Source organism: Sciurus vulgaris, assembly GCF_902686455.1.
Source record: "Sciurus vulgaris genome assembly, chromosome: 9".
Classification (NCBI taxonomy): domain Eukaryota; kingdom Metazoa; phylum Chordata; class Mammalia; order Rodentia; family Sciuridae; genus Sciurus; species Sciurus vulgaris.
This window is the reverse complement of record NC_136469.1, coordinates 3,035,872-3,058,848: the sequence shown is the minus strand read 5'-3', so window position 1 is coordinate 3,058,848 and position 22,977 is coordinate 3,035,872. Positions and strand designations below refer to the sequence as shown.

At 53.4% G+C, this 22,977-nt stretch overlaps 1 protein-coding gene across 1 annotated transcript in view; it reads left to right on the top strand.

The window, feature by feature from the left end:
- Nucleotides 1-21,632, top strand: part of NDNF (neuron derived neurotrophic factor) — a 39,010-nt gene extending 17,378 nt beyond the window's left edge. Inside the window, exons 2-4 of the mRNA XM_079153398.1 lie at nucleotides 7,558-7,746; nucleotides 14,039-14,163; nucleotides 15,457-21,632. Of these exons, the coding sequence (XP_079009524.1) occupies nucleotides 7,559-7,746; nucleotides 14,039-14,163; nucleotides 15,457-16,850 (1,707 nt within the window). The 5' untranslated portion in view covers nucleotide 7,558 and the 3' untranslated portion in view covers nucleotides 16,851-21,632. The remainder of the gene's footprint in view (nucleotides 1-7,557; nucleotides 7,747-14,038; nucleotides 14,164-15,456) is intronic.
- Nucleotides 21,633-22,977: the final 1,345 nt, after the last annotated feature.

Genomic DNA, 22,977 nt, shown 5'->3' with positions numbered 1-22,977 from the left:
ACCCTGGCCCTCCCAGGCTCTCTGCACTGGCAGCAGTGCAGGAGGGAACGCCGGTCCTCCTTCAGGCAGCCCTGGCTCTGGAGGCCTGGCCCCGCTTTGAAATCCCAATGCCTGACTTGGCCCACTGGAGCCGTGGCTGCCGGGCGGGGTGGCCAGGACGAGGGGTGGAACCTGCTGCCACCCTGGCAGGCTCTCGTCCTAGGTTGCTTTTCTGTATCCATTTGATTTCCTCTCAGAACCACAGTGGGGACGTCGGGGGAGTGCTGAGAGGCTGCCTGGCTGCAGTGGAGACTCCTCCCTCCACCAGCCGCAGTCGGCAGGGGGTCTGCCCTGCGCTGGCTCTGCCCCCGGGGAGCCACTCCTGGGGCAGACCAGGGGCCCTCCCTGCTGGAACGCTCTCCCCAGTGCGGGGACATCTGCTCCATTTCCCTCACATCTCCAGCCGTCACAAAGGATATTTTTAGATTCTTTCCATCAACCAACTAACTTCAGACAACTAACTTCAGTTGTTTACAAAAGACAACAAAACGTGCAGCTCCTGGGAGTCCACTCCTGCTGCGGGGTCCCCACACCCAAGCTGGCGAAGGATGGCCGTCTGTGCTCGGCGCCCAGGCCTCTGCTCGTGCCTCTGGGTCAGTGCGGACCGGGGCCTTCCTCCGGCCAGACTGTCGGTTCTTCCCAGCCGGATGAAATGCTTCAAATTCGTCATCAGATGAGCGCGGCTTGGTCCAAACAAAAACAAATGCCCTCCAGCTCAAAAATGGAAGTGAAAAGACTAAACATTCGCATTTAAAGAGGAAAAGAAAATCACAGAAATCTCTGCGGCAGACCATTCCTTGAAATTATCCTAAGTTATAATCATGCACTTTCCACTGTCTGTAATTAAACATTAGATCTCATTTATTCCAGATGCATTTGCAGCAAGTCATTCAGAATACCCTCCTTCTTTTCGGACATGTAAATTCATTTCCAGTCTGTGGCCTGTGCAGGATCAGGGGCCCTGGGTAGTCTCTAAGTGCCTCTTGATGTGTTGTTTTCTCTGGTTGTGTGCGTCCTGAGCGCGTTTGTGCTGATGAGTCGGTGCTAAGCTTCTTAGCTTGCAATGTCTACGCACACTTGAGCACATTCTTAACAGAGCTGTCCTGTATTCTCCAGGGAGCTGACAGGGCCTTGATGTTGATATTAGGAGGGCAGGGATCTGCTTTTACCCCCTCCCACCACACGTGGGGAGACTGTTGGCCGCTGCACCGTGGAGCTCAGCTCTGGGGTCACCAGCCTTCCACCCTGTGCCGCAGTGTCTTCCATCCAGAGGGCCTTGCAGCTGTGTGTTTACCAGACTGGCACGTTCCTTGAACTGGTCAGGTAGTGTCACCAAACAGCAGTCTGTAAGTATTGAAGGCAAGTGCTTTAGTGAAATTCCCTTACTTTAAGATTTTCAATCAACCTTTGTGTCTAGGTCCATTGAATATATATATATATATATATATATACATATTTAGAATTAATTTTAAAAATTTTATGTAAGCCATTTTTTTTTGCTGGACAAATATAATTTATTATGTATATTTTTTAATTTTATATTTTATTGTAAACAAATGGAGCATTGAATATATTTTTAAAGTACTAAAATCATCCAGCCATATACATTTAGTCACTGTTCAGTTTCATAGAGTAAATTTTGGTGTTCTCTAAGCAAATCAGGTTTAATCAAGACTGGCCAAGTGGCTGCTTGCTCTTGATGATCACAGGGACGCTTTGCTGCCACAGCCCTGGAGGGAGTTCTCCATCTGCGTGGCCACAGGGGGCGTCACCTGGCTTTGGTTGTGGTGGCGTGTTGCTTGAGTGCCCGCGGCCTTCCTCCGCTTACCACGAGGCCCTTTTACATTCAGGAGCACTTCCACGGATACCCAGGTCCATGTGACCCTTTATTTTAACTGCACTAAAGGTCCCTTAGATTGAGAAATTCAAACCAATGCCCAAAACTCTTAGAGTTACTTGCGAGTTTCGGCAACTGTCGTCTGCTCCGCCCGCCCCGGCGTCCTGCAGACCAATGACATCTGTTCATCGGCGTGTTCTTAAAGCTCCTCCAGGTCATCTCTGCTGTTCTGACCTGGAGGAGTCCAGCAGAGAAGGCAAAGAAAGGGGAGAGAGAAGCCCATCAGCCTGGTCCTTAAGCTCAAAAAGAGAGCCCTTCGAAGAACCCTTGGGCCTGACGCTCTTCCTGCTCTCCAGGGAGGGCAGCCACGCCCCTGCCCGTATTTAGAGGATCCTTCAGGACCACTGCTCATTGCCTTGGCCACCACAGCAACTAATCAGACTCATGATGTCTTCGACCTAAAACGTGTGTGTTTGTGTGCGCGTATGCGTGAGTGCACCTTATTACTAAATCTGGTGGAAGACATTCACTTTGCAGCACACAAACCCTCTCCCTCTCCTCTGTCAGTAGAAAATGCGTGTAATTTGGGGGCAATTAGTTTCTGAAACAATTTCTCCTTTTAACCTGGGATGCATTGGCATTCCAAAGAAGAAACCATCTCACATCGTTTATTTTCCAAAGATGGAGGTACATCAAACCATTAGGACTCTCTTTTCTCTCTTCAGCCTTGGCAGCCTTGGGTGTGTGCCAGGCGTGAAGAAGCCTGTTTGCAGCATAAATGGTGTCAGAATTCTGGGTTAGCATCTGTGGGTTGATCCACCAGAACCTTCCAGTCCAGCCTGAAGCCCGTCTTCATGGTCCTTGGGCTGACCACATGGGTGTCCTGGGCTGTGAGTGACCCTGCAGCCCTGCTGATTAATTCGCTAGCAGAAGAAAAGTGTTTCGCATCATCTTGGCCACGCTCTGCTTCTGTTTGAACTGGTTGGTGGACAGACAGGAAGATCGCCTGGTGTAAGGAGACTTTTCCTGCCTTATCCACCAGATGGCCTTGGAAAAGAAATCACGCTGAAGTGAAATTCTGCTTAACGTTATTTATTTAAACTTGAAATCTAGCTAAGCTCCGGACACCTACAAGTAATAAAAAGAAACAAGAGGAAAATGAATCCATCAGAGGGCACCTGTGTAACCTTAGACGTCTGTCCACACAGACCGACGGAACCAGGCTGGTTCTTAGGAAGGATAAGTTGTTTATGTAAAGTGACCAATTCTCAAACTGAATGTCTGAGAGAGAACATTTTATTGGCAAGGAAAAAAAAAAACCTATAAAATCTTAAAACCACCATTTAAACAATTTCTGGGTAAAGCTTCCATTTTGTACTGTGAATACAAGTTACAAAAATATACACAATGTATCTGCAAAGTAATTTTTGGTTAGTTGTGTTTGGAGCTTCTTTTAAATGCATTTTGTTAAAAACACAAAACACCCCGTCTGTATACTGACAGAGCTGAACTAGCGGTTGATGCTCCCTGATGTCCACATATGTCTTCCTCAACCACAGCTGAATATTATTAGATGGCATTTTGAAAATCATTAGTGATAAAATAGAATTCCTGTGTTTCAGGGTCCTGCTAATCTTGAACACTTTTAAGAAAAATATCAATTTTGCCCCAAATCGGCCCATAACTTGGGATGGTTTCGGAAACAAAAAATGTGACCTCACAGTTTTAGTTTGGCGGGTTGGCTTCTTTATGGGAGCTTCAGCGTCGCACATGGTTGCTGGGTTCACCCGGCAAACTCAAGCATGCGTGGAATTTGATTTCAGCTCAGCTCCCTCCGCCTCCCTCTGCCCTCCCTCCCTCCTCTTCTCTGCTAGACTTCCTTATGCTCCTCTATTTACGTTTGACTGTTTCTTTTTATTCATGCATAAAGGTGAAGTTCCCTGTGGTGTATTTATATATTCACGCAACACGATTTTTGGAGAATTGATTCTGCACTGCCTCCTCCCTCCCTCCCTCTGCCACTCCGTCTCCTGCGTTCCTGGCCTCCCCTCTATACTGTCCTCTCCTTCCCTCCTCCTTCCCTTTATTTTGCTCTGGCTTCTGCATGTGAGAGAAAACATTCGACCTTTGAGTTCCTGAGTTTGGCTGATGTCCCTTAGCATGGGATCCCCCGTTTCCATGCCAGAATCTCATTCTTTCTTTGATGGCTGAGTCGCACTGTTGTGTATTTGTACCACAGTGTCTAAGTCCGTGCCTCCGTCGTTGGACACCTGGGTGATTCCAGTGAGGCCACTGAGCTGTGCTGCTGTAGACATCGAGGTGGCCGATCGCTAGAGTATGCTGATTTTAGTGTTTTGGGATGAATACCGAGGGTCATTCTGGGTCATGTGGTGGTTCCATCCCCAGTTTTTTGAGGAATGGAGGGTGTGTTTTTATAGAGGAGGGTGGACACCAGGCACCAGGACACTGGAACTTACTCCTTCTGTCTGACTGCTCTGCTGCCTGGTGTCCACCCTCCTCTACCACAAACACGCTCTCCGTTCCTCCAGCAAGTCTCCACAGCTCAGCAGGAACAACAGCACAGCATCCCAGCTTCGCCCACTGCCTCCCTGGCACCAGTTCCCACAAATGCTGACAGGGCACAGGAGGGCTCTGAGGCCAGGGACCATGCCACCCTTAGATCCGACAGCTTCATCCACCCAGCCAAGGTTCCCTGCAGATCTGAAAGGCTCCAGGACCAGAACTTCTGAGCACCAGGAGCCACAAGTGGAAGATCGCACACCATAAAACTTCATTTCATCCGCAAATTGTTTGAAATATTGTGTGATATTACCTTCAGACCATGCACATGAGGCGTATAAGAAGTACAGATTTTGCCTTTAGATTTGGGTCCACACCCAAGTATGTCATTATGTAGGTGCAAATATCCAAATTCCAAAATAAAAATAAATTCCAAACCCAAAGCACATCGAGTTTTAAGCATTTCAATAAAGACAACTCAACCTTACAAACACCTTTGGGAAGCGTCCAGGCTCCTGCTGCAGGGGTGCGTGAGCAGAGCCTCGCTGCGGCTGCCCCATCCTGCGGGCCCTGCTCTGCCCGAGCCGGCCACCCGACACTGCTCAGGAGTGGTCGGTGCTGAGCAGCTGCGTGGAGAACGTGCAGACCCGTTTACTGCACTGCAAAGTCACTTACAGAGCATGGTCAGTTTTCAGGAGTGTGGTGCTCCCTAGGGGACCCTACCTGTCTGTGCTGCTTTCTCATTTTTAAAGAAAAGCGTCAGCGCCCACCTCAGAGGGCCGCAGCTGGCACTGGTGGGCATTGCAGGCAGCAGGTTAGAATTCAACTGGGAGGTGACATTCACTAATGCCATCCCCTTGCGGTTCACTCTGGCGACTGGCAGCCGAGGACCTGGGTTCCCCTTATGACAATGACTGGCCATTCCTCTGGTTCTAGGACTGAGCTAACTCCAGGGGCACAGTCCTTAGCTGGCCGGTCCTACAGGCCCTGTGCAGCGGACAGCCTTGTGGACAGATGCGGAGCCCCTGGAGCTCAGCTGCCCTGGCCGTCCGCCCACACTCCTGGTGAGCACAGGAGGCCAACTTCCAGCCGCTCCCAAAGAGACCGCTGTTTAATATTGTCCTCTTTTCTCAGGAGGAAAAGTTTGGGTATGTACCACGAAAAGAAGTGATTTTGTTGTGATTAAATAAGTATCTCTGCGCACAGGGGTCGAGAGTGCAGAAGGGGAGCTGAGGGGAGGGATAGTGGCGGAGAGCCGAGGCCCCGTTCAGCTCCGTCCGTCACCTGCCTGAGTAGGGTCAGTTGACTGAGCTATCACGTTGAGCCACCTGGCCGTGTCCTGCAGAGGGCACCTGGGTTGACAGCAGGGGACACTGGGAGCCCCCTCACCACCCCGCAGAGGGCACCGTGCTGACAGCTGGGGACACTGGGAGCCCCCTCACCCCCGCCCCTAGTTCCCGAGGAACAGGTCATCCTGGGCCTGGCCTCCCTGCTGAGTGCTGTCTGGTGGGAAGGGTACCGCTAGTCTCAGAGCTCCATCCCTTTGTGGATCTTGGGGCTTTCTCATCCAAACCCTTCAGAAACCGAGGTCCAGAGCGGCCTTGGGGTTGCCTGGGACCGTGCGTTTGGTTGGGACTGAAGCTCAGTGCCAGGCCTCTTAGTTCGCGGAGAAGCTTTCTCTCCCTCACAGGGTGATCGAGAGGAGTGGATGGGAAATGGGAAGTTGCTCTGGCTTGCTTGAGGCTTCCAGGGGATGGGACGTGGGGCCGGGCCTCAGGACCTGCTGGCGCTGGCGTGTCCTCTGGAATGGGTTTCTGTCCCATGAGAGGTGGCCAGGCGCTGAGTGCAGGCAGGGCCGGGCAGAGCCAGGCAGCTCAGCGGCTCATGTTTTGAGTAGAAAGCTGTAAAATAAAAGGCAGACGGAGTGTTTGAAGGAAAGACGTTAATGGCTTTCAGCTCGGGGTTCCTAGGTGAGCCTGCTCACATCCCCGCCCCCCACCGCAGTAGGGGTGTAACTCAGGCCCCAGGCCCGCTCCACCACTGAGCCACACCCAGCCCATTCCAGCTTTTACTCTGAGACAGGGTCTCGCTGAGTTGCTGAGGCTGGGCTCACACTTGAGATTCCGCTGCACAGCCTCCCAAGAAGCTGGAGCCCCGGTGTCACCCGCTGCCTTTCTCTCATTTCCACCTGAACGACCAGTGCATTCCTTACAAAATGCTTTTAGTTGTCAGTCTATTTCTATAGCACTCAAAGAAAGACAGGATCAGAGTCACATGATGTTTTGAGTAGAGGTTGATTAGTTGTGTCTAAATTAGTGACTATTTAAAATAAAACTGGCATTCACCTCATCTCGAATTATGGCAAATATTTGCATCAGAATCTCTCACTATTTAAAGAACTGAAATGTAGAAATTTCTCTAATGCTTGAATCCTGATGGATTCAAAATTCTTAGTCAATTTCGTTTTGTACTGGAGATTGAATGCAGGGGTGCTTTACCACTTATCCACACCCCCAGTCCTTCTTATTTATGTTTTACTCTGAGACAGGGTCTGGCTAACTTGCTGGGGGTCTGCCAAAATTGGCCAGGTTGGCCTTTAACTTGAAATTCTTCTGCCTGAGTTTCCTAGCTAGCTGGGATTACAGGCAGGTGCTACTGCACCCAGCTCAAATTTTAAGGAAGAATAAAATAATCTGTATAGTAATGTTCTGGCTTTCAATGGGTCTCTGTGACTTACGTTGAAAGTAAGAGTTCCACCACATCAGCAAGTGGTAACCGTACTGCTGAGCCAGGACCAGCTCACCTCCGGTAGCTGTGCTGCAGCTGCAAAGGCTGACCCCGAATGACCGCCTGGTTCCAGCTTTACCCGTGGACTGTAAGACATCTGTAATGATCACCCTGGCTTCTACCATAACTGAAGTGGGAGGTTAAGGCATGAGTGTCTTTAATTTCAAAATCCTTTGAGTGTCTGAAACTCTGGTAAATTCATTCTCAACGTCATGAGACAGTTTGGGAAAAAACATAGAGGAGACACTCCCAGAGTGTGCGTCCAGAATCGAGGAACACCCCCGGGGGGCTCAGTGCCAGCTTGGTGTTGCCCTGCAGGAGGGTCTGGGAGGCCTGCCTACAGAACTAATGCTGTGTCCCCTCTGTTGCCCCAGGATGGTGCTGCTCTGCTGGAGTCTGCTGTGGCTGCTGCTTCCTCTTGGCTCTAGGGCCCAGAAGCTGCCCACTCGAGACGAGGAGCTTTTCCAGATGCAGATCAGAGACAAGGCGTTGTTTCACGATTCATCGGTCATTCCAGATGGGGCGGAAATCAGCAGCTATCTCTTCAGAGACACTCCTAGAAGGTACTCTCCCTGCCACCCCCTGTGTCTGTGAGCTCCTGGGGCCCCTCAAGGGAAGCACCTTGCAGAGGCAGCTGGCTGGTGGCAACCAACCCGGGGGCAGCTTCACCTGTTGCTCCCCTGAGAAAGAACGGTGGTGCAGCCCCTCGGGGGCCGAGGGAGGCTACTGATCCTTGCTGGTCCTGTTCTCCTCCAGCTGGAAGAGGACTCTGGCATTATTTTGTTCTCTGGGAGGATTATTTTCTTATATGTAGGACTGTAGGATTAAAATGCAATTCGTCAAATCCATTAAGTTCTACAAGGATTCTATTTCTTTACCAAATATGATCCAATTTTGAGAGAATTCAATCCAACAGTGATTAAAAACTACCGCTGCTCATTTCCTTTACTCCAACATCGTCAACAAATTGGGCTCACAGAATACTGCTAAGTCGTCCAACCTTAAAAACGTGTGGATGTGTGTGCACACATCATGTAAATGACACGTGATAGGCCAGTTGTGCTCAAAGCTGCTCACTTTGCCCTTCTCCAGCCCGCCCCCCTCCCTCCCTAGTTCATCTTGGGACAATTACATTTCCAAAGCAGTTTCTGCTTTGAAGTTGAGATACCTTGCTTGACCTTCCAAGAGACAAACCATTTCGTTTCACTAATAATCCACTTTCCGGAGATCATGGAAGACAAGATGCCGTGTTGGTCTCTTTAGCTGGGAGGCAGCCCCTCTGCTGGGCCCCTGACCTGCTGCCTTGTGGTCAGTGGGAGAGAGGGCAGGGGATCAGGGGGACCCCAGTGGAAAGACTCATGTGGACCAATGTGGCTGAGGAGGAGCCCAGTAAATCCCAGGCCATTCTGTACCTCTAAGTGACGCTCACAGGAGCGAAGGTGCGTGGGGACGGACAGCCGTGTGGACGTGGCTTGTGGCCCCCTCCTCAGCAGACAGGGTCCCTGACCTGCAGGGGTGGGCAGGGCAGCGGAGCACGTGAGACCGGTGCTCTTTTGTCTGCATTCTTGCTGAGCTCAGCTCGCTTTCTGTGATTCTGTCCCCTGCAGAGTTTGAGTACATTGGGTCAAACGGAAGCCTTTCCTCGGGAATGGCTTCTCTTCCCAGTGCTGGTGCCCGCTGCTCTCTTTGCGGTGCTCACTGCACGCAGCGCTGTCCACACTTGCTCAGAGCAGCTTGCACAGGCTGCAGCGGGGCAGGCGCGCTGTGAGGACGGCCTCGTTCCAGCGGCGGCCAAGCCGCCTCTTCCCGCCCTTCCTTTGCTCCATCTTTTATTTTTCCCCAAATGCTTACGAGGTCCTTGGCTTCCAGGACTGGGTGCAGTGCTTGCTGACCCTTCTCACGGGAGGGGTGATGTGAGGAGTGCAGTCATGGTTGCTGGGCAGGGCAGAGGACGCCAGGGTCGCACACAGCCTTTGCTAGTGCCCGGCATTTCAGGCAGAGCGCAGGGGAGTGAAGGGGAGACGCGACGAGTCTGCTGGTGTCTATAGGTGGCCTGTGTGGGCTGATGGCCTGTGCGTGTGTGTCCCTCAACCTCTGGCATGCCTCCCCCTGTCCCCCTCACTGGAAGGTAAATGTCTGGGTGTGGACGAGGGCCCGTCCCCTCGGCTGACCTCTCCTGCGCATGCGTTGTGGTGGTGGACGACAGCGCTGCGGGCACAGGCCCATTCCCTGCCGCTGTCACAACAGAAGTGCTTCCACGTGGAGAGGCGGCCCGTGGCCCTGTGTGCGTGGCCGCCTCGGGAGGCAGGCCTTCCCTTGCCATGGTTGCCTGTGCTCTGGGTTCAAGTTACTAAGACACGGGTTGCTGGCTTGGGAGATTGACCTCATGTTGCCAGGATGGAAGGCAGGGTTGAACTTGCCCTGTGCCCTGCTTGGGCACCAGTGTCCGTGGTGCACAGGACCCAGACGCGGCAGGAGGCTGGGGTGCTTCTCACCAGTGTCCATGGTGCACGGGACCCAGACGCAGCGGGGAGGCTGCGGTGCTTCTCACCAGTGTCCATGGTGCGTGGGACCCAGAGGCAGCAGGGAGGCTGGGGTGCTTCTCACCAGTGTCCATGGTGCACGGGACCCAGACGCAGCAGGAGGCTGGGGTGCTTCTCACCAGTGTCCATGGTGCACGGGACCCAGACGCAGCAGGAGGCTGGGGTGCTTCTCACCAGTGTCCATGGTGCACGGGACCCAGACGCAGCAGGAGGCTGGGGTGCTTCTCACCAGTGTCCGTGGTGCACGGGACCCAGACGTGGCGGGAGGTTGGGGTGCTTCTCACCAGTGTCCATGGTGCATGGGACCCAGAGGCAGCAGGAGGCTGGGGTGCTTCTCACCAGTGTCTGTGGTGCACGGGACCCAGACGCAGCAGGAGGCTGGGGTGCTTCTCACCAGTGTCCATGGTGCATGGGACCCAGAGGCAGCAGGAGGCTGGGGTGCTTCTCACCAGTGTCTGTGGTGCACGGGACCCAGACGCGGCAGGAGGCTGGGGTGCTTCTCACCAGTGTCCATGGTGCACAGGACCCAGACGCAGCAGGAGGCTGGGGTGCTTCTCACCAGTGTCCGTGGTGCACGGGACCCAGACGCAGCAGGAGGCTGGGGTGCTTCTCACCAGTGTCCATGGTGCATGGGACCCAGACGTGGCGGGGAGGCTGGGGTGCTTCTCACCAGTATCCATGGTGCACGGGACCCAGACGCAGCGGGGAGGCTGGGGTGCTTCTCACCAGTGTCTGTGGTGCACGGGACCCAGAGGCAGCAGGAGGCTGGGGTGCTTCTCACCAGTGTCTGCGGTGCACGGGACCCAGAGGCAGCGGGGAGGCTGGGGTGCTTCTCACCAGTGTCTGTGGTGCACGGGACCCAGATGCAGTGGGGAGGCTGGGGTGCTTCTCACCAGTGTCCATGGTGCATGGGACCCAGACGCAGCAGGAGGCTGGGGTGCTTCTCACCAGTGTCTGTGGTGCACAGGTCCCAGACGCAGTGGGGAGGTTGGGGTGCTTCTCACCAGTGTCCATGGTGCACGGGACCCAGACGCAGCAGGAGGCTGGGGTGCTTCTCACCAGTGTCCGTGGTGCACGGGACCCAGACGCAGCAGGAGGCTGGGGTGCTTCTCACCAGTGTCTGTGGTGCACGGGACCCAGACGCAGCAGGAGACTGGGGTGCTTCTCACCAGTGTCCGTGGTGCACGGGACCCAGACGCAGCGGGGAGGCTGGGGTGCTTCTCACCAGTGTCCATGGTGCACGGGACCCAGACGCAGCGGGAGGCTGGGGTGCTTCTCACCAGTGTCCATGGTGCACGGGACCCAGACGCAGCGGGAGGCTGGGGTGCTTCTCACCAGTATCCGTGGTGCACAGGTCCCAGACGCAGTGGGGAGGTTGGGGTGCTTCTCACCAGTGTCCATGGTGCATGGGACCCAGACGCAGCAGGAGGCTGGGGTGCTTCTCACCAGTGTCCGTGGTGCACAGGTCCCAGACGCAGTGGGGAGTTTGGGGTGCTTCTCACCGGTGTCTGTGGTGCATGGGACCCAGACGCAGCAGGAGGCTGGGGTGCTTCTCACCAGTGTCTGTGGTGCACAGGACCCAGACGCAGTGGGGAGGTTGGGGTGCTTCTCACCAGTGTCCGTGGTGCATGGGACCCAGACGCAGCAGGAGGCTGGGGTGCTTCTCACCAGTGTCCGTGGTGCACGGGACCCAGACGCAGCGGGGAGGCTGGGGTGCTTCTCACCAGTGTCCGTGGTGCACGGGACTCAGACGTGGCAGGAGGTTGGGGTGCTTCTCACCAGTGTCTGTGGTGCACAGGTCCCAGACGCAGTGGGGAGGTTGGGGTGCTTCTACCTGCGTAATGCCAGAAAAATCACTTTTTGAATCTGTTTCCTTGTAAAACAGACAGGCACAGTTGCGGGTTTGTGGTTGGTACCTTTCTTGCAGCCTGGGCAATGGGACAAAAGTCTGCTTTCCAAAAAGTAGGCTGAGCTTAAAATCAAGACTGCTGACCCTTCTCTTCAGGAAGGTTGTGGTACTTGAATCTGTGCGTGAACAGCTCCACCATCTGCTGCTTTCTCTAGATGATCGTCTCCTGCTTTATGCACCAGTGTTGTTTTTATAGGGTCTTCACTCGTCTTCCCCGCCCCACCCACGCCCCGCTCCAGGTTCTCCCTTGGACGGTGAGGGGAAAACGCTCCCATTTTCTTCAGCTTCAGTGCCTCTGATAGAGGTGGATCCAGGCATGCACACCCTCAGGCCGGAGGCTAAGAAGGCGGGACTGGCCTTAGGGTTCTCCTGGTGATTTCTCACCCAGAAACGTCTTTCACAGGCCTGTGCCTGCAGGAGTCTGCGAGGTGCTGGGAAGTGAAGCCTCCGTGGCCCTGTGGGGAAAGCATCGTCGACCAGACAGTCTACAAATGCATCATCCCAAATTGTAGCAGGTGCCCAAGTGCAGAGTGCAGGGCCCTCGGGGGCCACAGGAGAACCCGACCAGGATGGGTGGCCCAGGCGCCTGAGAAGCGGCGTCCTGTGTGTGTGAAGCTTGTGGGCTGCGGAGGAGCCTCCCTCCAGGCTCTCGAGGGGAGCGTTTGGGAACCAGAGGTCCCGTGCGAGCGGCACACAGAGCGCTCGACGGGGGCGACGTCCGAGGGAAAGCTACCCATGAGGAAGGTCAGGACTTCCCAAAGCCGAGGTCACAGGTGGACCTGTCTGAAGCGAGCCCTCTACAGCCACATAAAGGCTGCATGGGAGTGGCAAACAGCATGGGTGGACGTGGGGCTGGCCGCCATTCACTCCCTCAGCACGTATGTCGTCCAGTCACCCGAGCCGAGCGTCCTGCCCTGGTGTAGGCGGAGCGCGGGGCACAGGGAAGGAGAGGCGTGTGGTGGGAGATGGGGGGCTTTTGCACCAGGACCAGAGTGCGCAGGAGACACGGGGTCCACAGTGGAGAAGGGTCTGCAGGCGAGGCCAGCCCCGGAGGAAATGCCTCTCCCATGGAGGAGCGTCACACACAGAGGCCCATGGCAGGAGTCCATGTGGCCAGCAAGGAGCTGGTGAGGAGCCACAGAGCCGGAGGAGCAGGGAGGGGCCTGTGCAGCCCTGCAGTTCAGGGCCTGGTGCTGAGTGGAACGAGACGCTCCTGGGGGTCTCGGTCCAGGGAAAGCTGTCCGCAAGCCCGGGGGAGCCCTCCTCCTGGAGGGAGGGGAAGGTCGACAGGGCTGCTGGGGGCACGAGGCCGGTCAGGAGACTGTCGCAAGCTCAGGCATGGGATGCTGGGGGACTGGGCCAGGGCCACACGGAGTGGATCAGAGCATTAGAGTTGGGGTGTACTTTAAAAGCGAAGCCTAAGGTGTCTGCTGGTCCGTCCTGTGCGGAGGGGAAAGAAAGACATAGAAGGACTCCAGACCCTTCGTCCTCAAAGGGCTGGCGAAGTTGTCATTCACTGAAAAGCGGTGGACTGTTGGAGGCGCTGATCTGGGGGAGAGAATCAGGAATCTGGATAGATGTCTTCAGTCTGAAATCCCCTCCCTGTCTTAGAGAGCACAGCAGGAAGGAGGCTGGACCTGGAATCAGGCTGAAAGGTCACATCTGTTAACATAGGAGAGGTGAAGCGTCTGGGTGAGGTCCACCGGGCCAGAGAGACAGAGATGTGCAGACGGCTGGCTCTGCGCAGCAGGGAGCAGGCAGCAGGAGCAGAAGGTTGTGGTCTGGGACAGCGGGTGGGCGGTGGGTGCGGAGAGGACAGGAGTAAGGTCCTCAGCCCTACGTGCGCAGGAGGGAAACCCTCTCCTACGCCCTGGACCTAAGAGAGCCTGGTGAAGTCACCTTTGACAGCAGTCCCAGCGTCAGTGTCTTTACAGTCGGGCCACATTTTTACCTCTGTTCCCCTTTAAAGATCTTTGGAGGCATCAGGTAAAGGCCCTGAGGGGAAAACAGCCTCCTGCCTTAACAATTCTGTTTTAAAATCCCGAACGTGTCCAGTTCCAGGAACTCTTCCTGACCAGGGAGAGAGAGACCCGCTGACGGGAAGGCCTCTTCACCTTTAAAACCGTCTCTCAACCGGGATGTGGTGGCGGGGCCGCGCGAGGACAGGAGGCAACCTGGCCCTGCGGAGGCCCTCCCCACCCGGGCACCAGGCAGGATGCCTGCAGGGACGCCTGCACCACCCTGGGGAGGGTGCCTGCCAATGTCTCAGTGTCACCCCGTTGCTGCCACCCACGCTGAGCCCCCGGCTTGAGGCTGGGGACCCCTCGTCAGGCTCCCCGGGCTCACTGTCTCCGTCCAGTCTCCGGTGCTGGTTGACGGTGCATCTGGCCCGCCCTCCCACAGGTACTTCTTTGTAGTCGAAGAGGATAACACCCCGCTCTCGGTCACGGTGACGCCCTGCGATGCGCCCCTGGAGTGGAAGCTGGGACTGCAGGAGCTGCCCGAGCACAGCAGCGGAGAGAGCTCAGGTGAGCAGCAGCCTGGGGGAGGCCAGGGAGCCGGGGAGGCTGCAGAGGAAGACCAGGGCAGAGGCTGGGGAGGCAGGGAGGCCGCAGAGGGAGACCAGGGCAGAGGCTGGGGAGACAGGGAGGCCGCAGAGGGAGACCAGGGCAGAGGCTGGGGAGACAGGGAGGCCGCAGAGGGAGACCAGGGCAGAGGCTGGGGAGACAGGGAGGCCGCAGAGGGAGACCAGGGCAGAGGCTGGGGAGACAGGGAGGCCGCAGAGGGAGACCAGGGCAGGGAGACGGCCACACTGGGAGCTCTCCTGTTGGTAAAACGAGCCTGGGTGATGGGGGGACAGGCCGGGGCTGAAGGATGGAGGAGAAGGCTGTAGGCATACTCTGCTGGCCCCTGCGACTACCTGCAGCCTAGGTGGGACCCCTGGGGTTTGGAAGCTACCCCAGCTTCGCCTGTCCCTCAGAGGTCATGACTTAACTGCCCTGGGCTGTGGCCTGTCCACCTCAGAGTTGGGGAGTATGAAATTTCATGTATCTTGATTTCGACCTGCAGCGAGGCCACAAAGGTTCCTTCCCAGGCTGGCTGCCAGGCTTCACCAGGCCCGGCACAAGCTGATGCCCACAGTGCCAAGGGTGGCACAGGATGGCAGTCAGGGGGGCTTTAGTACTTCCCCTGTGGTGTCTGGGCACATCTGGACATCGCACCTTAGCTGCTGTCACTGGGTTGTCCAGTCCTGCTGACGGTGACACCAGTGAATTGACCCCCCCCCCCCCCATGCATGCAGGCAGGCTGATGGTCAGGGTCGACCATCTCCCCCATGCAGGCAGGCAGGCTGATGGTCAGGGTCAACCATCTCTGAAAAGTCTGAAGCTTGGTCCTAAAAATTACCCTAACTAGCTTCTGTGCTGAAAAAATAAATTCACAAAAGCCAAATACTTGATAAGTTGGTTATTCATAATGGTCAGAAATCAACCAGTGCGTTATTTCTTACGATATCAGATTGAAGGGGGAAAAAGGATTCAAAAACTAGCAGTTGGTCTAGGTCTACAGGTGCACGATAAGAAATTTACTAGGCTGTGGAGAAGAGGCCACAGGAATCCCAACTGCACAGCAACGCGGGGCAAGGGCTGCGTGGAAGTCGGCCAGAGCGCCGTCGAGGCCGGCCTCCGGAGCACGGAGGTGGCCGGCCCATGGTGACTGTCCCCGTGCTCGGTGGTGAGAGTGCCGTCTTCATCACGGAGAGCAGGTGAGGACGGTGCACAGGCCCCAGGACCTGCAGCCCGTGCTTCGCCCCTGTCTTGCAGGTGACCGCGAGCCCCTGGAGCAGCAGAGGCAGCAGGCCACCCACGAGCAGGGCACGGAGCTCTTCTCCTACCGCGGCAACGCCGTGGAAGCCTTCCTGTCCTCCAGCTCCCCCGCCGGGCTGTACCAGCTGGAGCTCCTCTCCACCGAGAAGGACACGCATTTCAAAGTGTACGCCACCACCACCCCAGAGTCAGACCAGCCGTACCCGGAGCTCCCTTACGACCCCCGGGTGGACGTGACGGCCCTGGGGCGCACCACGGTCACGCTGGCCTGGAAGCCGAGCCCCACCGCCTCCTTGCTGAACCAGCCCGTCCAGTACTGCGTGGTCATCAACAAAGAGCACAACTTCAAAAGTCTCTGTGCTGTGGAAGCCAAGCTGGGTGCGGACGACGCCTTCATGATGGTCCCCAAACCTGGCCTCGACTTCAGTCCCTTCGACTTCACGCATTTCGGGTTTCCTCCCGACCACCTGGGCAAAGACCGAAGCTTCCTGGCAAAGACTTCTCCCAAACCGGCCCGTCCTGTCTACCTGAGGCCCAAGAGTGACATTCAGAAAGTCTGCATAGGCAGCAAGAACATCTTCACAGTCTCGGACCTGAAGCCCGACACGCAGCACTACTTTGACGTCTTCGTGGTCAACGCTAACACCAACATGAGCACCGCCTACGTGGGCACCTTCGCCAGGACCAAGGGCGAGGCCAAGCAGAAGACCCTGGAGCTCAAGGATGGCAAGGCGACAGACGTGTTTGTCAAGAGGAAGGGGGCCAAGTTTCTCCGCTTTGCTCCAGTCTCTTCTCACCAGAAAGTGACCTTCTTCGTTCACTCTTGCCTGGATGCTGTCCAGGTCCAAGTAAGAAGAGATGGGAAGCTTCTTCTGTCCCAGAGTGTGGAGGGCATCCGGCAGTTCCAGCTGAGAGGAAAACCCAAAGCCAAGTACCTCATCCGACTTAAAGGAAACAAGAAAGGGGCTTCCATGCTGAAAATCCTGGCGACCACAAGACCCGGCAAGCAGTCCTTCCCCTCTCTCCCTGAAGACACGCGGATCAAAGCCTTCGACAGGCTCCGCACCTGCTCCTCGGCTACGGTGGCGTGGCTGGGCACCCAGGAGAGGAACAAGTTCTGCATCTATAGAAAAGAGGTGGATGATCACTACAACGAAGAGCAGAGGAAGAGAGAGCAGAACCAGTGCCTGGGACCAGACACCAGGCAGAAGTCCGAGAAGGTCCTCTGCAAGTATTTCCACAGTCAGAACCTGCAGAAAGCGGTGACCACAGAGACAATCAAAGGTCTCCAGCCCGGCAAGTCTTACCTGCTCGACGTTTACGCTATTGGGCATGGGGGGCACTCTGTGAAGTACCAGAGTAAAGTCGTGAAGACCAGGAAGCTCTGTTAGGTTCCGCAGGAGGGACCTCGAGTCACTTGTTAATTGACAGCTCCCACAGAAGTCGTAACCTGTGCTCGTGCTATGGAAGGAAGGAGATCCACGTGAATACTGATGTCTACCTGAGCTGCCGAGAGACCCGCTCCAGCATGCTTTCCGGCACCTAGTGTGCATCCGAGGCCGCTGGACATCAAGGACACGGGACACCTTGAAGGAACTGCCTGCCACCCCTCGCTCTGACCACTGCATGAACTGCTTCTAAATTATTTTATTACCCAGAAGTTTAAAGTACACCATTCATTGCACACATCCACAAATGCAAATCATTCCTCTCTATAGATGCTAGGAGATATATATATATATATATATATATATATATATAAATATAAATATATATAAATTATTTTATAAAGTCATGTTTTAAATGTCAGTGTTTCTATGATTGTAAACTATTAAATTCTTTTCCTGTTAAGGACAGATCTAATCTAAGTATCCTAAAGTGGACAGCCTTCTAGTCAGTTATATTACTATTGTAAATTCTTATTTGTTGAGTAAAATGTTTAAATTCTATATGTATCTCATGTACAAAGTTGACATACATTATAGTCATGTACATAAAATTAAAGATATTAGATTATACACTGTCCATTTTCCCGAGCAGCAACTTTGATGTGTCCAGTTTCTAATCTGTCCCTCACACTGAGCCTTCTGGAATTTGACACCAAACTGACCCCTTTTTAATGGTTAAAAGGGAATGCGTGTCTCTCTGCAGTTACCAGGAATTGGAAACAGCTATGAAATGTGTATTTTCATACTGATAGGAGTCAGCAGTTGTGAGAGTTGCCACGGTGTGCTTGAGTTAACGCAAGAGGAACACCAAGCCGTGTCAACCCCAGGAGCCGGCACGGACCGTCCCAGCGACCAGAACACAGTGTGTTTCAAACACTCGTGTGCAGGACTGCGTGCTTTCCATCTGCTTAATGATGGAAATGATCCTTGTGACCTTTAACTGAAGCAACTTAGCAAACACCAACCAGAACTTAGGGCGAGAAAACCATGAAAGCTGCCATTTTATAACACGAACAGTTTGCTGCTCTTACCTCTGATTTTTCATGGATTTTTCCAAAAGCAATTTGGGTGTCATACGCGATTTAGGCAAATAACGACTGAAACCATTTATCAGAGCTTCGTCGTGGGCACCCTAGGCGTCTGTGTTCCTGGGGTCTGTCCCTAATCCCAGGTGTCCCGAGCACCAGAAGGGTACGGAAGCAGCCACCTTGGGCTGATCTGACTGCAGGGGCTCTGTTCCTGCCATCTCCTCCTTTTCCCAACTGTAGCCCCAGGGTAGGTCTGGATAAGATGGCTTTCTTAGATGTCCTCTGCATCTTTTATAGAGTCCCTGGCTGAATTAGAATGCCCTGTGGGGACAGTGTGGCGCTTCCGCTCCTCACCGACCTCGGTGCTGGCAGGACCCTCCCAGTGGCCGTGTTCCTGAGCAGCACCCTGTAGGGTAGGGTTGTGAGCTACTGTGGTGTAGGTGGTGGTCCCTGCACTGCCCAGTGAAGGAGCAGATGTCCCCTGTGAGAGCCCAGAGGCCCGCAGACCAGGGAGAGGGACACATCTGCACAACAGCACCCAAAGGTGTCAGAGGATGAAATGCACGTACCCAGGGCCATGCAGGTGACCCCTGGAAGGAGAGGTTCAGGCCGCCCACAACCCAGATGCCGTCCTGCATTGCAACACGGGGCCTCGAGGGCAGGATCAGCCTCTCGAGCTCCTCCCGAGACTGACGGAGCGGGCGCTGGATCCAAGCATGGCCACTTCCGAAGGCGAAGGCCACAGCTCAGTATTGCTCGTGCCCAGGAGCCCTGGGCACCAGGCCACGCCAGGGCAGCCAAGCTTTCACTTCTCAGCCCGCTGTGATGGGGGTTCTTCACAGTCTGGATCAGTGTGCGAGTTCTCTCAAGGCCCCAGTGAAATTCACCTTTTTAAAATCATAGACAAATGAAATGCACACTGTGAAATTTCTGTCATTGATAAAGGGGGAGCCTAGTAAAGCAGAGCTCTTGAATTTACTGAAGTGCTTAGATTTTAGGAGAATTCCCATAAGCTAGAGACAAGAAAGAATAACTTGTTCTTAATTAACAAAAGAACTAGAAAAGGAAATCCTGAGCCTGACTGCCAGAGAGCTGCTGGCCTGGACAGGGTGCCTAACCCCAGGAGTCCCACATCACCCAGGAGGGAGGGGTCTAAGGACTTGGGGCTCACCTCTTAACTAGTCAAGTGCAAAGAAAAAAGACCCCAGAGAGAGGTAAAACTTCTCATAGCCAAACAGCTAAGTTGTGGCATTGTCCAGACTCCAGAATCCTAAGCAGAATATAAACCACCAACTATTGTGTAAAAAAGAATCATTTGTAGATCATTTTCCAAAAAGAAATAGACTTTTTGTGTCATTTCTGATTTCCAGGCAACTTACTCTTTAAGACCATTTCAGATTTCCTTAAGAATGTGTGTTACCTATAACTGACCACTTCAAACTTATTTAAAAAATAGGTTTTTAATGGCCATTTTGTTATTTTTAGAGACACAAAGTATTTCTAATCTAAGCTTGCATGCACACAAACTTGAGGTAGTAGGATCTTTAGTCCATGGCTTTAATGATAAACCCTGTTTCCATGAATTGAAAACTATTCAGAATCTATAAATAATTGTAGCAAATTATTTTCTAGATTAAATTGCTCTAGAATCATGTCTACTTTAATTTTTAAAACATGCCTTAAAGGATTAGTGGTGAAAAGGACTATGTATTCTTGATTGTTGTTAGAACACATTAAAAAAAAATTGTAATCTCAGTATCTCTAATAGCCAAATGATGATCCTTCAACTAAAAGCTCTGGTTTGTAAAAGCTCATAGACGCAGTGTAGAGGTTGGAACGTGCTTACTGGTTCTTCACGGTGTTATGACAGCCTGAGAGAAACCCTGCAGAGACCCTGCACGTCAAGGGATTTGACGGACCTAAAGCCAATCCAGGATCCTTTCCGAGACTTTGCCAGTCTTTCCAAACATCTGGCTCTGCTCTCCCATGTTTCAGCTGGGGCAACAGAAGCTGGTTGAGACTGAAACCTTTGCTCCCGTCCAGCGTGGCCGGGACTTCCTGTGAGCCCATCTTCACTGGGGCAGCCTGCATGACTTTCCCAGAGCTGCACTCTGAGGTGAAAGCGGCATCTGACAAGGTCTCAGGAGCATCTCCAGCCTCCTTCCTGGCTCTGATTTGGTGGACAGAGGTCACATCGGCTGGGAACTCGCCCTCTGCTTCTGTCCCCAGGACTGCCCTTCATTGACTTGGGCTGAGGAACCAGGAGGCATCAGACACACTCAGCCTCCTGCTCTCCCCTGAGAGTTCTGGCCAGTGGAGTGCACAGTGCTGTGGTGTGTGGGCCTTGCCGTTGTGGTCAGAGTGGAGAGCAGAGAGAAGACACGATGTGTGGAGAGAGGACACGATGTGTGGAGAGAGGCACAGTTTCCTACTTACTGTCTTTGAGAAGCCCAAGAGATCCAGAAAAGCATGGATCTCACATGGCCTGCTCATCAAGACTCTCGATTCTGTCCTACACGCAGCTCGGGCTGGCGATTTCGCCCTGGATCGCCACCCTCTCCGTGAACGCCAGAGACGGTTTTCATTTCCTGGGAGTGGCTCCTCACGCATCTGGACCCAATTTCCTTCCCTTCTCTTGACATTCTTTCTTCCCAACCTCTGAGAAACAATCTTGGCAATCGAAATTTGGAATGTCTTTTTAGATCCATCCTACATCTCTTTAAAAGTTATTCTAACATATTCTTTCAAAATGCAAAAGAAAAAAAAAAGTTTTTGATCTTCATCACAGAAAAATAGTTGGTCCAAGCTTGAAGAGTTCAAGGTCTTAGGCATGGTGACACTGTTGTCATTATTCAGATTCCACTAGGAGACAGGTCAGGAGGAGGGCAGTGCAGGGAGGACACCGAAGCCTAAAACTGAACCAAGCCAGGCTCGGTGTGCACGCCTGTAATCCTAGCAGTTTAGGAGGCTGAGGCACGAGGATCACGAGTTCAAAGCCAGCCTCAGCAAAAGTGAGATGCTAAGCAACTCAGTGAGAACCTGTCTCTAAATAAAATATAAAATAGGACTGGAGATGTGGCTCAGTGGTCCAGTGCCCCTGAGCTCAATCCCCAGTAAACACCCCCCCCCCCCCAGAATAAATGAACCAAGAATGAAGAAGCAAAACTGCGGCTCATCCTTCTGCTGTGCTGCAGAGAACTTCAGGCAGTTTAGAGATCTCAACCAGGGACAGGCACTTCAAGAGTCCTCCTTGGACCTGGGAACTGCTTCTGAATGACAACGAAATTGTACAACAGAGGGGAGCAGAGGGTCAGAGCAGATCAGTTCTGGCTGTGGGTGATGAGATCCAGACAGAACAGTCTAGAAAACACAATCATCTTGCAACTAAGCTGTAATTGAATGTGCTTTTCTTAAGTTTAAACAGCAGTTTTTAAATATTGCTCTCTTCTCTCCTTCCATAAATATCTTCCAAAATTAATGGCCAATCAAATTGCTGTGATTCTGAAATAAGCAAATATCTCCTTCTTATCTATAATTCCCTCATGGTACAATCCCTCCAACAGCATAAATAGGGCAGCACAGAACTACATGTACAGTTTTTTCAAGATACACTTCAAAAACCCAAAATGTTTATATTTAATTATAACTCTGATAGCTCCTGAGAAAAATAGTTTATAATAAATGGAACCAATTAGTAGTTAGCTGGCATAGAGGTGTGACTGTTTCAATCAGCTTGTTCACTGCTCTGACCAAAAGAACTGACAAGAACAATTAGAGAAGGAAAGTTCCTTTGGGGGCTCATGGTTTCAGAGGTCTCAGTCCATAGATGGCCGTCTCCACTCCTTGGGGCCTGAGGTGAGGCAGGACATCATGGCAGAAGAGTGTGGCAGAGGGGAGCGGCTGGGGCCGTGGCACCAGGAAGCAAAGAGAGAGCTCTGCTCAACCAGGACGGAATTTGAAGGCGCCCTCCTCCCCCAGCCACATCCTCCTGCTACTGTTTATCCCATCAGGTGATCGATGCACACATTGGATTAAGGCTCTTGTAACCAGTCAGTTCCCCTCTGACCCTGGCATTGTCTCATGCATGACCTTCTGGGGGCACCTCACATCCAAACCGTAATGGAGTTCGGTCTCCTCCTTTCATATGGCAGGAGCTCACACATGGGCTGCTCTCACCAGCAGGCTGTTCAGGCAGGTGTTAGAAGCAGCACACTGCTGAGGGCCACAGGGCCACAGGGGAGTGCCTCTTGGCCTCTGCTGGGTCTGGCCTCCTCGGTGCCTCTCTGCAGGTCCACAGAGTCGAAACCCAGGACCTGGTCAACCAATTCCGCAGTTACAGCCACCTGAGCCGGCTTGGAAGGGCGACTGGCCCGGACGCACGTGGTCCTTTGGCTGTGGTGGGTTCCCACACACTGAGCAGCTTTAGGGAGCCCCAGTGTGTTTCCTGTTTCTTGCTTTTTCTGGATGTGGTAACAACTTTGAGCGAGAGAGACAAAAATATACAATTTTTTTTAAATAACCAAGTAAAATTCAACCGATTTTAGTAAGGTAAAATGTCATCTTCAAAACATTTTTAAAGAACTCTTAGGGTTGCACTTTCTTAGAAGACAGTAGTGTCTTCCACGGCTGAGTGAAGCCTGCTGTTTTTCCTCAAAGGGGCCGCGCAGGTTGTTGGTCTTCGCCCCCTTGCGATGTGCGTGGTCCATCCATCATGAGCTCCCCGGTTGTGCTTGGGAGATCCTCAGCTGTGCAGGAAGAGGGCAGAGATGGAAGCAGCAGAAGAGTCAGAGCACTTACTAGATTTAAGTTATGTTTTCTGCCAGTCCCGTGGCCTAAGGGCAGAGAACTGGGCTTCAGATTCAGCTTAGCACTGAGCAAACATGACGGCTCCAAATACCAAATGCCGGTTTCCTTGCCAAGTCCATGTGCAGCGTTCAGGGAGGCCTGAGCTGAAATGTGCAGATAAATACTCAGTTCTGGGGTTTGGGTGCCAAAGCAGACAGGATACTTATGTTCTGCTGTGGAGATCTTGGGAGAACAGG